The sequence below is a fragment of the Poeciliopsis prolifica genome, unplaced genomic scaffold (genome assembly GCF_027474105.1).
Source record: "Poeciliopsis prolifica strain line A6 unplaced genomic scaffold, Auburn_PproV2 SCAFFOLD005, whole genome shotgun sequence".
Taxonomy (NCBI): Eukaryota; Metazoa; Chordata; class Actinopteri; order Cyprinodontiformes; family Poeciliidae; genus Poeciliopsis; species Poeciliopsis prolifica.
In genome coordinates this window covers 19,152,039-19,165,038 of record NW_026562380.1, presented here as the reverse complement: position 1 = coordinate 19,165,038, position 13,000 = coordinate 19,152,039, and the positions used below count along the sequence as shown (strand labels likewise).

General features: G+C 38.4%; 1 protein-coding gene across 1 annotated transcript; it reads right to left on the bottom strand.

Moving 5' to 3' along the window:
- Nucleotides 1–3,597: 3,597 nt before the first annotated feature.
- kcnk18 (potassium channel, subfamily K, member 18) lies at nt 3,598–8,439 on the bottom strand. Its single transcript, XM_055029755.1, has 3 exons — nt 8,211–8,439; nt 7,895–8,038; nt 3,598–4,606 (listed from the first exon to the last, which is right to left on the bottom strand). Exons 1-3 carry the CDS (start codon nt 8,437–8,439, stop codon nt 3,810–3,812), a joined length of 1,170 nt encoding a protein of 389 aa, XP_054885730.1. The 3' UTR covers nt 3,598–3,809.
- Between the last annotated feature and the right edge of the window lie 4,561 nt (nt 8,440–13,000).

Here is a 13,000-nt window from a genome sequence, read left to right as displayed (position 1 = left end):
TCATGACACTTTTATGAACAAATGAACTTTCTGACCTTGATGAAAAGAAATGGTGTGTTGGCACATTGTTGTTCCGATGGTATGGAACAACATCCCTCCTGGCCTCGCCATGTTTAGTGCATTTGGGATTCATTGTTTGCTATGTTGTAGCTTTTTTCATCAACCAGACGCAAAAGGTTGGCCAGGCTCCAAACAGGTCAACGACCCCTTAATTCATGTCCAAACATTTGTAACGCCCCTCAGTCACATTTTACAGACAGGATGACATTCACTCACAAACTGCTGCAACCTTCAAATCTCTGAAATATCGGGTTTAAAAAAAACGTCAGCAATTATCTGCAACCTGGAGATATTTCAATCCAAAGACATCTGCTGCTTTTGGGAAAAAACAAAACAAAAACAACAAAAAAAAAAAACAAAATAAACAAAAAATTTTTTTGTGTTTGATTATAATGTTAATTTAGAGACTTAACAGTCATATCTATTAAATTATGCAAAAGTACCTTTTGAAAATCAGAACCTTTAAGTATACAAAATTTTCCACTGAGCCTAGATTTATGTTTATTTAGTTAAATTGGTCCATTGTAATAACCTAATCTTTAATGCTTTGTTGTAATTACTAAAATAAATTAACTTTTCAATAACATTCCTTAAGACGCACCTGTAAAAAAATAAAAAAATTGATATCACCTAACACTAAAGGTTTGGCTGAGACATTTATCGATTTATTTATTTATTTATTTTCTGTTTTTTTGCAGAAAACGAAACAGAAGGAGCGCAGTAACGGACAGGGCGACCTGTCCAGGTCGTTCCCTGCCTGTAGTACAATGGCTGCTGGACACAGACACCACTGCACTCGCCACCCTGCAAGGATGAGTGTCAGACAGTGAATGGGCAGATCAGACAAACATTGACTTTCCCTGTTTTCTTTGGCATTCACATATTTTAATTCAAACCGGCAGTAAAAATGTTCTATTAGAGTTCATGTAATAGATCTCTTCAGAAAAAAAATCCTACTAGAGTGAAAGTTGGCTTTGTAGACTTTACACTCTTCACTACAGCTTGACAACAGCGCCATCTGGTGCTGCTGCTGTGAACACAACACACGGGCCTTCATCCTGTGCTTTAGTTACTCTGTCTAGTTGAACTGAACTGGGTGAAATGATGGTTCACTCTTAGAACATCTACAGAGTTTTGGACATGCTGATGACGTAGTTGGATCGTCTGAATCAACTGGAGCGGAGATGCATCTAAAACTGACAGGTTTTAAACAAGCAGCCAGCTTATTGGACGGAACGTCATTCACAATATATCTGATATTTCATTTTCAGGGGATTATGGCTTGGATTATTGTCAACTTGAGGAATTTTCAGCCGCACACGTGACCTTTAACGTGACCTTTTTTGCTCTACAATAGACGTGCGCCCCACTGTGACTGTCCTTTTATATTTTAACTTATAATACATGTTTTCATTATGCTAATTTTCCTCAGACCATTTTTCTAGTTTCTCTATTAATGGTCACAATATGGTAAAGAAATGAAGGATGAAGAATGCCTTCAGGTGACTTTTGTTGTGAATTTGTGATAAGTAAATCAAATTGAATTAAATTATCAAGTGTAGCTGGATGTGGGAAGGTTTTTCTTTTTCTTGTTTTAGGTGATAAGTCAGTCTGAAGTGTGCAGAGTGAAATGAAGTTGTGATAGTTCACTTCCCAGTAGTACTTCTGCATTCTTATCACACATCTCTGATATTGTTCCTCATGTATTTTACTCTTCTGCTACTTCCTGTTTGGCTCCTTTCTGACTTTGAGCTGCTACTGTACATTCCACAACTTCCTGTGTACCTCCCTAAAGATTCTTTATTTTCTTTCTCTCCTGCTTAAAGGTTCCTTCGGCTCACCGGTGATCCAGGGTTTGTCTTTCGGGAAGCATCTCACTGTGGCGAGTGTCAGTCACACACTCAGTCGTGTCATGAATGTCCCTCTGGTTTGGCTGGCACAGAGCATCGCAGTCACAAAATGGCCCTGCTTCCTGTGTTAAAATCAAACCATGTGATACTTGGACAATTAGTTTCACAGATTTATTCACACCCTCTGCTTCTCATCTTCAAATTGGCTGTGCACTAAAATGACCGAATGAGACTTTGCCTTGATACAGAAGAATCTCCCCACGTCCAAGAAACACACGACAGAGAACCTGAGAGCGGGATCATCCAAAATAACAATGTTATTTTGGACTGAACTTGGCTGATGGTGTTTGTGACATTTCTAATTTTTATATCTGACAGTTTTCTGCTCTGGTTTCTACAGATTAATTTTTATCATTTCTACCTGGAGTTCGATTTAAAGCCTGCAGGGGGCAGCAGGGCGTCCTGTCGGATTCTCTGCCACCATCAGTTCCCAACAAAAGAAAAAAAATGCTCTGTTTAAGCTCTGAAGTATTTATTCAAAAGGTTTTCTATTAAGAATTAAGCTGTTATTCTTGATGTTTCTCATGACTTCTTTTAGTCATATTCCTACAAAAAGAGACTGCTGCTGGTGAATTCACTGTCCCTCCATGTGGGCCTGTTTACTTCCAGGTGTTTTATGAGTATTTAAATGTGTTTCACGTGTGGCTGTCTGCTACATGTTTAAAAATGTTAAACTCAAATAATAATCTATGCACAGCCGACCTCTTGGCATGAGGAGAAGTCAGTCATAGACTCAGGTTTTCAAGTTTAGGGTAGTAAGCCTTTAATTACAAAGAACAAATACAACAATCAAAATGCAAATAATTCTCAATCAATTCCAAGCAAAGAAAATATATGGACAATTTTCTTCTGCATATTCTGCAGTAAATCTTCTGGATACAAAACTCTCATGCAATACTCAAAAATAAAACTGTCAAATCATTTTCTTGCAGGATAATCCAGATGAGCAGTATTTATAGGGGCTGTGTTGTGTAAAAATGGTCTTCTTTTAGCTTTACATCATGTTATTCCCTCATCAAAAACATACCTGGGAGTATCAACATGATTCTCTCATCCATGTAGGAGAGATCTTTTGACACGCTCAGGAGGAGGGCGGCAAATATCATGGTCGGACAGTGAGGGAGTTGACCCATTATACCATCAGAAACCGCGACAAGAACTCCATCTCTTAAGACCACAGGAGGGGTCATCATCTTCTCCTGCCTTCTATGATGAAGGCAGACGAGCTGTGAGCTGGGAACCTCTGAGCTTATGGAGGCAGCTCAGAAACTTCTGCCTCATAAAGCACCCCTCTCGTCTATTCAGCTCCTTCAGACTAGCCTGCAGCAATTAGCAAATACCAGGAGGAACTGTGCATGTGCTGAGCTCTTTGTTGGGGCTATACCTCTGTGAAATGCTGGTTGTTGAAGGGTTAATAGGGCAGCAACGTTGTGGTGACTTCATGAAGGAGCAGAATGTTTTAAAGAGACAGATGCCTTCTCAGTTCCAAGGCATTAAACTAAGAAGTCAATTTTCTGTTTTGTCACACATAATATATATATATATATATATATATATATATATATATATATATATATATATACACACACACACACACACACACACAAACATTATTATAACAAATGAAGGTAACAGTTACTTGATTGTGTGGAAAACTAAGTAACTGGAAAACATGTTTGAAAACAAATCATTTAAATCATGACAGCTGAATAAAGTGTTTGCCACATGCATGACTTCATAATTACCCATGCTTATGAAAAACAGACACAATAAATAATTGATTAAATCCAGGAAATACAAAATTCCACAATCCCAAAACCTGATTCAGAAGATCTTGACTTACTTCTTTTCCACATTTTCTGTAGTTTCAGCATTTGGCTGGCCAATGAACCGGATGCACTTACAATAAAAAGAAACTATTCTATCTTGGCTCAGCTTGAAAGCCATAGACATAATGCTCATGCCAACAACAATAAAAAGGGAGGTTATCCAGAAATAGGTGGAGTTTTCAGGTATGATGTCACCAAATCCAATTGTAGTGAGTGTGATGAAGCAAAAGTAGAACGAGTCAAATCCTTTAATTTTATTTTCCCACAGTGGTAGGATTATACCGCCCAAGCAAATATATGCAAATACAATGAAAAGGATGAGTATAAGTGGAACGTCAAAGTCTTCCATTACATTCCCTAACCCTGAGAAATCCCATATAGCAAATCCACTAGGTGGTTGTGGCATCTGTTCAAGTTCAGGGCAGGAGAGGGACCTGAGTAATGGATCCGTTCTCATTAAATTATCTCTCACCAGCAGCCTTTCAAAGATATCTTTGTTTCTTTGGAGATGAATGGACTTGTGTCGAACATCTGCTTGACTTTTGAGCACCTGCCGGATATCCAGAGGTTGACCAATCACCCCGTCGTCCAGAGTGCGCCGGTGTGACCAGGGTCTCCTCCTGCGAATCATCCACCGTGACCACGTCTTGAAGAGGGCGCGGCCGCGATTGTAGGATTTGGTCATCACCAGAGCGAGAAAGTCTCCCACGTCGAGAATGACCAGAAGCATGAGAGGAATCCCCACCATCGCATAAACGATGCACAGCGCTTTACCAAGCAAGGTGACCGGAAAGATTTCCCCATATCCTACAATCACAGTGGAGCAATTGACTCAATATCAACATGGTGGACAAAACCTGCTTAAATTCCTGTATGGTGTCTTGTGTCTTGTAAGAAACGCTCAAATGTAGTCAAATTAATGAGGCTCCTTAGATTAATTTGACACATAACATTCATTTAATGTCATCCACATCAAATGACTGAGCGGTTTGCTTTTCAGAGGTTCTGGTCTTTGTCTTTGGACCAGAACCAAAACTTTTCTGCTTCCAATTTTTGTCAGAAATTGGAAGCAAAAAAATATTTTCACTCTTCAAGAGTCCACAGATAAGAGAGTATAGTGATAGTGAAGTAACATTTGTATAGATAGATAGATAGATAGATAGATAGATAGATAGATAGATAGATAGATAGATAGATAGATAGATAGATAGATAGATAGATAGATAGATAGATAGATAGATAGATAGATAGATAGATAGATAGATAGATAGATAGATAGATAGATAGATATGCTGACAACTGATAAGATTCTAAGGATCATATGCCAGCAGATGAAAACATGTTAAGAAAACCCAGACAGAAATCTGTCATCCTAAGCAAATATGGGGTGACACTGAAAAGGAAGCGCCTCCTCTTAAACTTTCAGAGTCAGTCTGTGTCTTTAGCTGGGCTGCAACAACAGGACAAGAAAGAAAAACAAAAAGACAAACAGAACTTGAAGCCAGGAGTTTACATATACTGTGTAAAAGGACTATGTATTTTTTGACTCTATAAGTTTTCTTGATGGATCATAACGCTCAGGGAGGAGACACATTCTGTCTCAGAAATCAATGTGCCAAAGGTCCAAAGATGTGCAGATTGACTCCAGAAAAAAAAAAAGCCTTGTGGAAATGCTGGCCGAGTCTGGTAACAGTTTGTCATTAATATCCATATAAAACAACGACATGGGCTGATACAGTACTTATCAGTATTGAATTCATGGCAGACTTCTTTCTTTTATTTTCTTCATAAGAAACTTAAAAAAAAAAGCCAGATGAACGTTTGCAAACGCACATAAGGACAAAGGCATGTCCTGTAGTCTGATGAAACTAAAACTGAACTGTTTGGCCAAAATGACCACTGCTAAGCTGGTTACAAAGAAGCTTCAGGAAAACAAAGTTTTGGAGTGGTCATCACAAAATTCTGATCCAAAACCTATTTAACTTTTAGGGACAGAACTGAAAAGTTGTGTGTTTGTCTGAGCAAGGTAGCATTAAAAAAAAAATCCTCCCAACTATAAAATAAAAAACAATGCCTGTAAAAATTATTCTGGCATTTAGCAAATTGGAAGCATTCTGGTAATCTTAACTGACCTAAAAATGGGAAATGTTTATTCTGATTTCACATCAGACTGTGCAAAAAAATAAAAATAAATAACATTTAAGAAAATGCATGCAAGTTATTTTTCTATAGAGGATGTAAACTTCTGGTTTCAACTAAATGCATAAGATTTAAGCCAGGAGTACTTTCTTCAGACAAGGATGAGTTAGAAAAAACAAAGTTAAAAACAGAAATAATAAAGTTTTAGTCCATGACTGGAGCCAGCTCAGCACACAGACACTGAGCCAGGCGTACCTTCTGTGGAAAGAAAAACAGAAGCACAACATGAAGCTGACAAATGTAAATGACACACGAGAGATTAGAAGACAAAAAGACAGTGAGAAAAGTGATCCATCAATTTTCCAGTAACAATACTTTTGAGTAAAATATCAGGTTGTGAGGCTGTAGATGGATTGCAAATGCATGTCTGTCCAAAACGTTTCTTTCACACAGTTCTTGTGAGATATTTAGACCCGAGATCTGGGTGTTCCTCAAGACCGTCAGAAAACGCCCTTGTGGGTGCGACTTCCATTAAACAAAGTAACGTTTCAATTTCAGACTTCCAAAGCGTGCTTCAGTCATATCGAGCCTCATCTTAAAAGGAACCAAAAATGTCATTAAAAAAAAGCATATTTCGTGCCAGTGACTTGAATTTAAACACAATTTAAACGTTATTGCCCACCTCAGCAATAATAATGTTGGTCCTGATCCTCCTTTAGTCTCTCTCACTGCTGATACTTACTTTACTGTCTTAAATCTCTTCTGATTTTATGTTCTTTCTCCAGGAACAAGTTGCCAGTGACGGCTTTAAATTGAAACGCGTCGATTTCTGTGACCCACGTTAAAGCTAGTAGCATGAGGTTTGACGTTTTGAAGGTGTGACGCCGACTCGCTCCGTCGTAGTGAGAACTTTGCTTTCCTTCTGAGTGCATGATGGATTTCGATTGTACAAAGACAAGAATTCAATCTAAATCTTTCACAAGCTCTTTGTGGCGACATGAAAGGCATTCTCAATCGAAAGTGTCTTCTGAGTAATTTGGACTTCCTGTTGCTGCTAAGCCATTAGCCATTAGTTGATAGCCTTTTAGTACTTAGTCATGCAACTGACAGAAGAAGACGTCAGTGATATCTTCACTTGTTTCTTCTATGTCAAGATATGGGAGGAGACGTAGGTCTGAGAAAAGAAAATGTGTTTAAAATGTGTTTAAATTGAAGCATTAGGAAAGCTGAAGAGGCAACATAATCCCCTGAAGCTTTGGATTGTGTGAGAAACTGAAGTACTGGTAGTTGTGTTTGGAACGATAAGCTCTGGTTACGGCAACAATTAGCAGAGTGGAGTGATGCTCTGCTTCCCGGAGAGAGATGGGCGATACGTCCCGCAAATAAATAATAGCATATCTTTCAGACACAGACATTTATCAATCGATATATATGGCAAGAAGACAATATATGATCAAAAAGTAGATTATAGAGAGCAAACATATGTCACAATCCTGATAATTTAGATCATTTAATATATGTATTTTTGTGGTGGGTCTCTTCCACCTCTTCTTCTTCGATTTCTTCAACTATGACCTTCATCTTTCTTTTGATTCCTGAATTCATTTGAGGAGTTACACCTGAAATATTTCTCAATTTTTGAAACATAAGGTGCATTTCACGGAGACAATTACGTTCTGTTTTTTTCCCCTTCTATCCATCCATGCAACCAAAACTCATCCTGTCGAAGAGACAAATGTGCAAATTAACCTGTTTCACTTGACATAATGTGCACATAAATGATCACATTAACTATGTAGGTTTTTGCCAATATCTTTGAGGTTACGTTGGTTGCCAACACCGGCGATGTCCAGACGCTTCACGCATCAGCTGTGTGAGAGCTTGGAGGACATCGCTCCAGCAACCTGGAGAAAGAGTCACCAGGTCCACACTGCACCACACACTTCAACAACTCACCAACAGTTGAAAATATGGTACAGCAGAAGAAGACGGAACCGAAAAAATTCCATCTGTCGGGGCTCTGGGACCACGAGGACTTGAAACCCTTCATCTGTTTCGCAACGTTTCCAACTGTTTGGTTGAATGTGCAGGATTTGTTATCTGAAACCAAGAGGAGAAATGCTTAGAGGACATCAAAACCACACAGTGAACCGAGTCCACAAAACAGGTTCATGGAAGGAACTTCACTAAGAACAACTCTTATCCAACCTCCAAACATTATCACCACGATAAAAATGTTTTAAAAAAAATCAGTAACAACGCTCAGACTTACTGGTATTGTCCTGGACCATCTTGACAATGCTCGACAGGAAGTTGTGGTATTCCTGCTCGGGGCTGGAGTTTCTTCCCCCTTCGACCAGCATGAAGACAAACGCGCCCAGCATCGTGTAAGCCACTAAGGCGCAGCACAGCGTCAGGTGAGGAAAGAGTCTCCAGAAGCGCGCGCGGCACCTCGCGGGCCAGGTCTCGTGGAGCTCAGCTGTCTGTCCTGACACGCTCATCCTCCCGTCTGGCTCCCCGTGGCGATCAGCGGGTGGCTCTGCTTCTTCTTCGCGAGTTTTTTTTTTCTTTTTCCCCTCCCTCCCCCCTCCTCCCCGCTGGCTGTTGGGAAAAGTAAGGCGCGCTTTGCCGCCACCTACTGGTACGAATGTGACTCACAATGTTATTTTATTTCGTGCATGGTAATCTTATTTTGTTCATCAACAGTGCTTCCTTAAACGTCTTCCGGGTTGGGATGTGGAGAGTACCGCTTTTACTTAAAAAAAATTACATTAAATTAAATATTATGAATAAATAAATACAATAAAAAATACAACAAAAAAATCTAATAAATAACATTCTATAACTAAATAAATAAAATAAAATAATCTAATAAAGTAAAATAAAATTCTATAAATAAAATTAGATTCTATAAATAAATAAGGTTGCATATTTTGGGCCTCATTTGAATTTGAATGATTTCGTTCCAGTAAATATCACACATAAATTTTGACATAACTGTTTTAAATCTTCTTTTCACAGAAATAGGATGAAGAGATTTATTATTTGAAAAGCTGAACATGTTTTCAACTCGTTCAGTGTTTCGTCAACTTCTGATCACGTCAATTGGATAAATATGTCCTGATTTCATAACTTTGCCCTGCAGACAAAGAAGTTCTCATAACGGATTGGGTTTTGATGAGATTTTGTGGGGACTGGGGATGCACAGGAAATGTTCATACAAACCAAAAGGGGGCTCAGTAAAGAAAAAACTAATAGGGAACCACTGTTCTAAATATATATATTAAAAAATACATTTTGACCACAGCATTTTCATGAATCTTTTAGGTTTAAAATGTGTGTTTAGGAAAACTAATGTGTAATTGTAACCACAAGAAGGAATTATGGCCAATAGAGCTTCAATATATATTTACTCCTATGCGGTTCAATTAACATGATTTTAGATGGATCATCTTTCAGTTTTCAGCTAAGCTATTTGGAAATGATCTGAGTGGTGTTAGAACATAGCTGAATCTCAAAGAGATAAATCATAAACTCTTGATTAAGATCTGTTCATAAAAATACAGGAAAGGCTAATCACAGAAGGAAAATACACACAAACACAGGATGATTTAAATTTTCTCACTTGTAAAGTATCCGGGCATGAGGCATACATGTATAAATCTTTGTGAACCCGGATGAGATCCTGCAAAACATAGAGACTTTACATCATTTCTGTAGACAATGTGAATTGAATCAGTGACAAACTGTTTGCAACTTGAGCAGCATCCAACAAAGAAGACACAGGTGAGTAAGAAAACTAATTAAAAAAAAGAAAGATCCAAGAAGGCAGCATGAGCTTAAACTTCAACTAAATATTTCATCAGTTGTTCTCAGTGTTACAAAGAGACTGGAAGAATCATTGTCTCTGTTATGGACCCTGGGTCTACCCCTGAACAGGAGACATTTTGCTCTGCACTCAATATGGAGATTATTTTTGGTCTTTTAATTATTTGTGCATTAGAGGCCTGCAATACACAACCGAAATACTAATAAGAGTGACTTCTTCCGACGTCTTTGGGTAACAACGACTAAAGAGAGTGTTTTTTTTTTCCTTAACAGTTTTTGACAAAGATAAAATGACTTGTATATGTTTCTCTTTGTAACACGTCATTTCAACAAATTTTTACTGGAAACTGAATAGAATAGAATACACTATATTGATCCCCAACAAGAAATTGCTAATTTGTTGGCAGATTACTCCGTCCAAAGTATGAAGTATTATTAAATAGAAATGTAAACAAAAAAGTGACACAAAGTTTACAAAATATGTGCATAATATGCACTGTAAGTCATTTAAATATGACCCAAATATAAAATGAAGAAAAATTAAAATTATAGGAAAGATGTAGATGGAAATATGTTATTATTAATCACATATTAGAGTGTATTACTTTATCAGACCACAAGAGGGCCTTAGAGGCTTAAAAGTTGCGTTTGCGTCATTTTTGGTTGCTGATCCGATTCCACGGCGCCCACGATGTTCCACCAATAAAGCATAAAACCCTCCTGGCAGCCCGTGAATCTGGGACTGACAGCGTCATTATTTATTGTGTAAATTGGCTTTTTGATTATGGAGTGGGAACAATGGCCAATCAGCAGTGGCAAATCAGAGCATGATTGCATTAAAATCAAACATGATGTTTTTTTTGTTTCTCATTCAGTGTGGATGCAGCACGTCAGGTGGAGGAGTGAGCACAGACTGCAGCAGCCTGTGGCAAAGTAGCAGATTTCTTTTTTTCAGGTGAGTGAAGACTCTAACACGTGTTTACATGATGTCAAGACTGACTGCACAGTGTTCACCGATTTCATGCTTTGTTTGTTGTTGTTTTTTAATTAAAATGACATGAACGGTGCACTTGGAAATCTGTCAAAAAAAGGAAAATGATAAGCTTTTCTCAGGGAGGATGATTATTTGTTTGTTGCACATTTTTAGTCGAAAATCATTTCCAACATTTTGATGAAAATGGTACGACTAGAGATGAGACGAACATGGAAGACACTGGCACTAAAGAGACTGAAAAGACGAGAGGGAATTTTCATTTGAACTTTTAACGCCACTATTCAACTCTTTGTGCGCTGCTGGTGTTCCCCTATGGATAATCTGTGAACCTTGAAAAGCACATTGCCATTATTAAAAAGACATGGACTGAATGACAGAGAACATGTCAGCAAATTACTCATGATCTTTTACAGTAATATTGGTTCTGATTATTATTGCCTGTCAGTTTGCTGTCAAGCAGCAAAGACTGACTGAATAGAAATGTTGTAGATAAATAAAATACTTAAAGAACCTCTCACTGTGTCTGGGTGTACCTGTGTACAATATTAAAAAGAAACAAGACAAACGCCCAGTTTTCATGTCTCTTGGCTGTAGTTCTGAAGCATGAAGAAAGTTAAAGTAAGAAGTGTGATCAGTTGCCGCTCACTGAAACCGCTGTGCTCCTCTGTTGTGTTTTTCAGCAGACTCATTGGAAAGGATGATGGCGGCCTGCTGCAGCGGACGGCCGCTCGTCCAGTCAGGAGCGGGACACTGCTGGACGGCGTCCCACTCCTCTCTGCAGGCTCAGGACGGAAGCCGTGGAGCGAAGAGAAGACTTCACAACCCGCTTGGCTTCACAACCCGCTTGGCTTCCTTAGTGAGACCACCGTTTTCTGTCTGCCATTTTGGAATCGGTCTGGGTCAAGCAGATCGCAGCCTGTCGTGACCGGACTGAATGGAACTGAAATTCAGGGCCGTCGGTGGGTTTGAGTTTATTGTGAGGAACCTGAATGATTTACAGTCAGTTTGATCGTAGACTGATGGTCAAACTGGAATGCATGTCATTGAACTTGAATCCGAACTTGATTGGACTGACTTTCTGTTCCATAAGCACCTTGAGACTTTGAAATTGTCTCGTAGCACAAATAACATTTGATGTGACGTTTGCCAGTGACACACCAACAAACTCAATTCCAGCGAATTCTCACATTGCAAATCGAATCTTTCATCCAAATCAAATGAGATTGATTGTGATAAAAAGCATTATGAATTAGAGAGGCTCATGCGTCTTGTTTGTTTCAATTAAATGTCCATGTTAGAGAAGAAAAAAAAAACATTTCGTTGTAAGTGCAGGTCAAACTTCATGATGAAAGAATATCATGTTGCATCATTTTGAGTAATTTGCTACAATACAGAAGAAAGCTGTGGCTTTTCCAACTAGGTTATGAATCCGTTTTCAAGACCCAGCTGGTACTATAGCATAAATCCATTAGCAACAAAGAGTGACAGAACCGCTGGGGGAATGTGAAACCTTGGTTGGTTGCCTTTGTTGCAGAATTCGCTAGAAAAAAAAAAAGAAGTAATGATTAAAAAACAAAATTGATTACAACCTTTTAAAAGAAACGACAACAACAAGGTTTTGAACCAAGCAACCTTAGAGGCGTAATGGTGTTTGGTGTGAAAAGTGTTTATTCAGCTGTCATTTAAGATTCCCACAAAGCTTATACTTCATTAGGAATCCTAGAGCAGTTATAACCAGAGTGGCTTTTAGATCAGGACAAAGTTATTTAGATCATAGGAGCGAGAGCTTTCACGAGGAGACAGAACATCTAAACTTTTGGGATCATGCAGTACTGCAGAGCCTTTAGAAATGTGTGTCAAGAGCTACTTAGACATTGTACATAAAATGTTTTATCACTTTGGCACAGACACACTATTTTTTTTTAAATACTGAAAGTTGATTAAGCTCCAAGGTCAATTTTTTTTTTGTTTCTTTATAGCCAAAGTGAGATGAAAAGGATGTTTTGATTGGAAGAAACATTATCAGAATGAATCATTTTCTTATATTTAGGACATAATATTTGAGGAGGTGTGAGCGCTTGTGCTTTTTACATAAATGTTGTGCTGGTTTAAAGTAAAAGAAGCCATTCAGAATCGCATTCAGACTCATTTGTAACGGCTGACTGCCGCTCTCTCCGGTTTCTAATTTTTTCTTTAAGTCTAATGAGTTGTCGTGTCTGTGTGTGTGACGGGTGTTTCTC

Coding starts and splice junctions, on each gene's coding strand:
- kcnk18 (XM_055029755.1), bottom strand. CDS start 8,439: ATGAGCGTGTCAGGACAGACAGCTGAGCTCCACGAGACCTGGCCCGCG. Junction 8,039..8,210: donor GATGGTCCAGGACAATACCA/GTAAGTCTGAGC, acceptor TCTTGGTTTCAG/ATAACAAATCCTGCACATTC. Junction 4,607..7,894: donor TACCATATTTTCAACTGTTG/GTGAGTTGTTGA, acceptor CTGTGATTGTAG/GATATGGGGAAATCTTTCCG.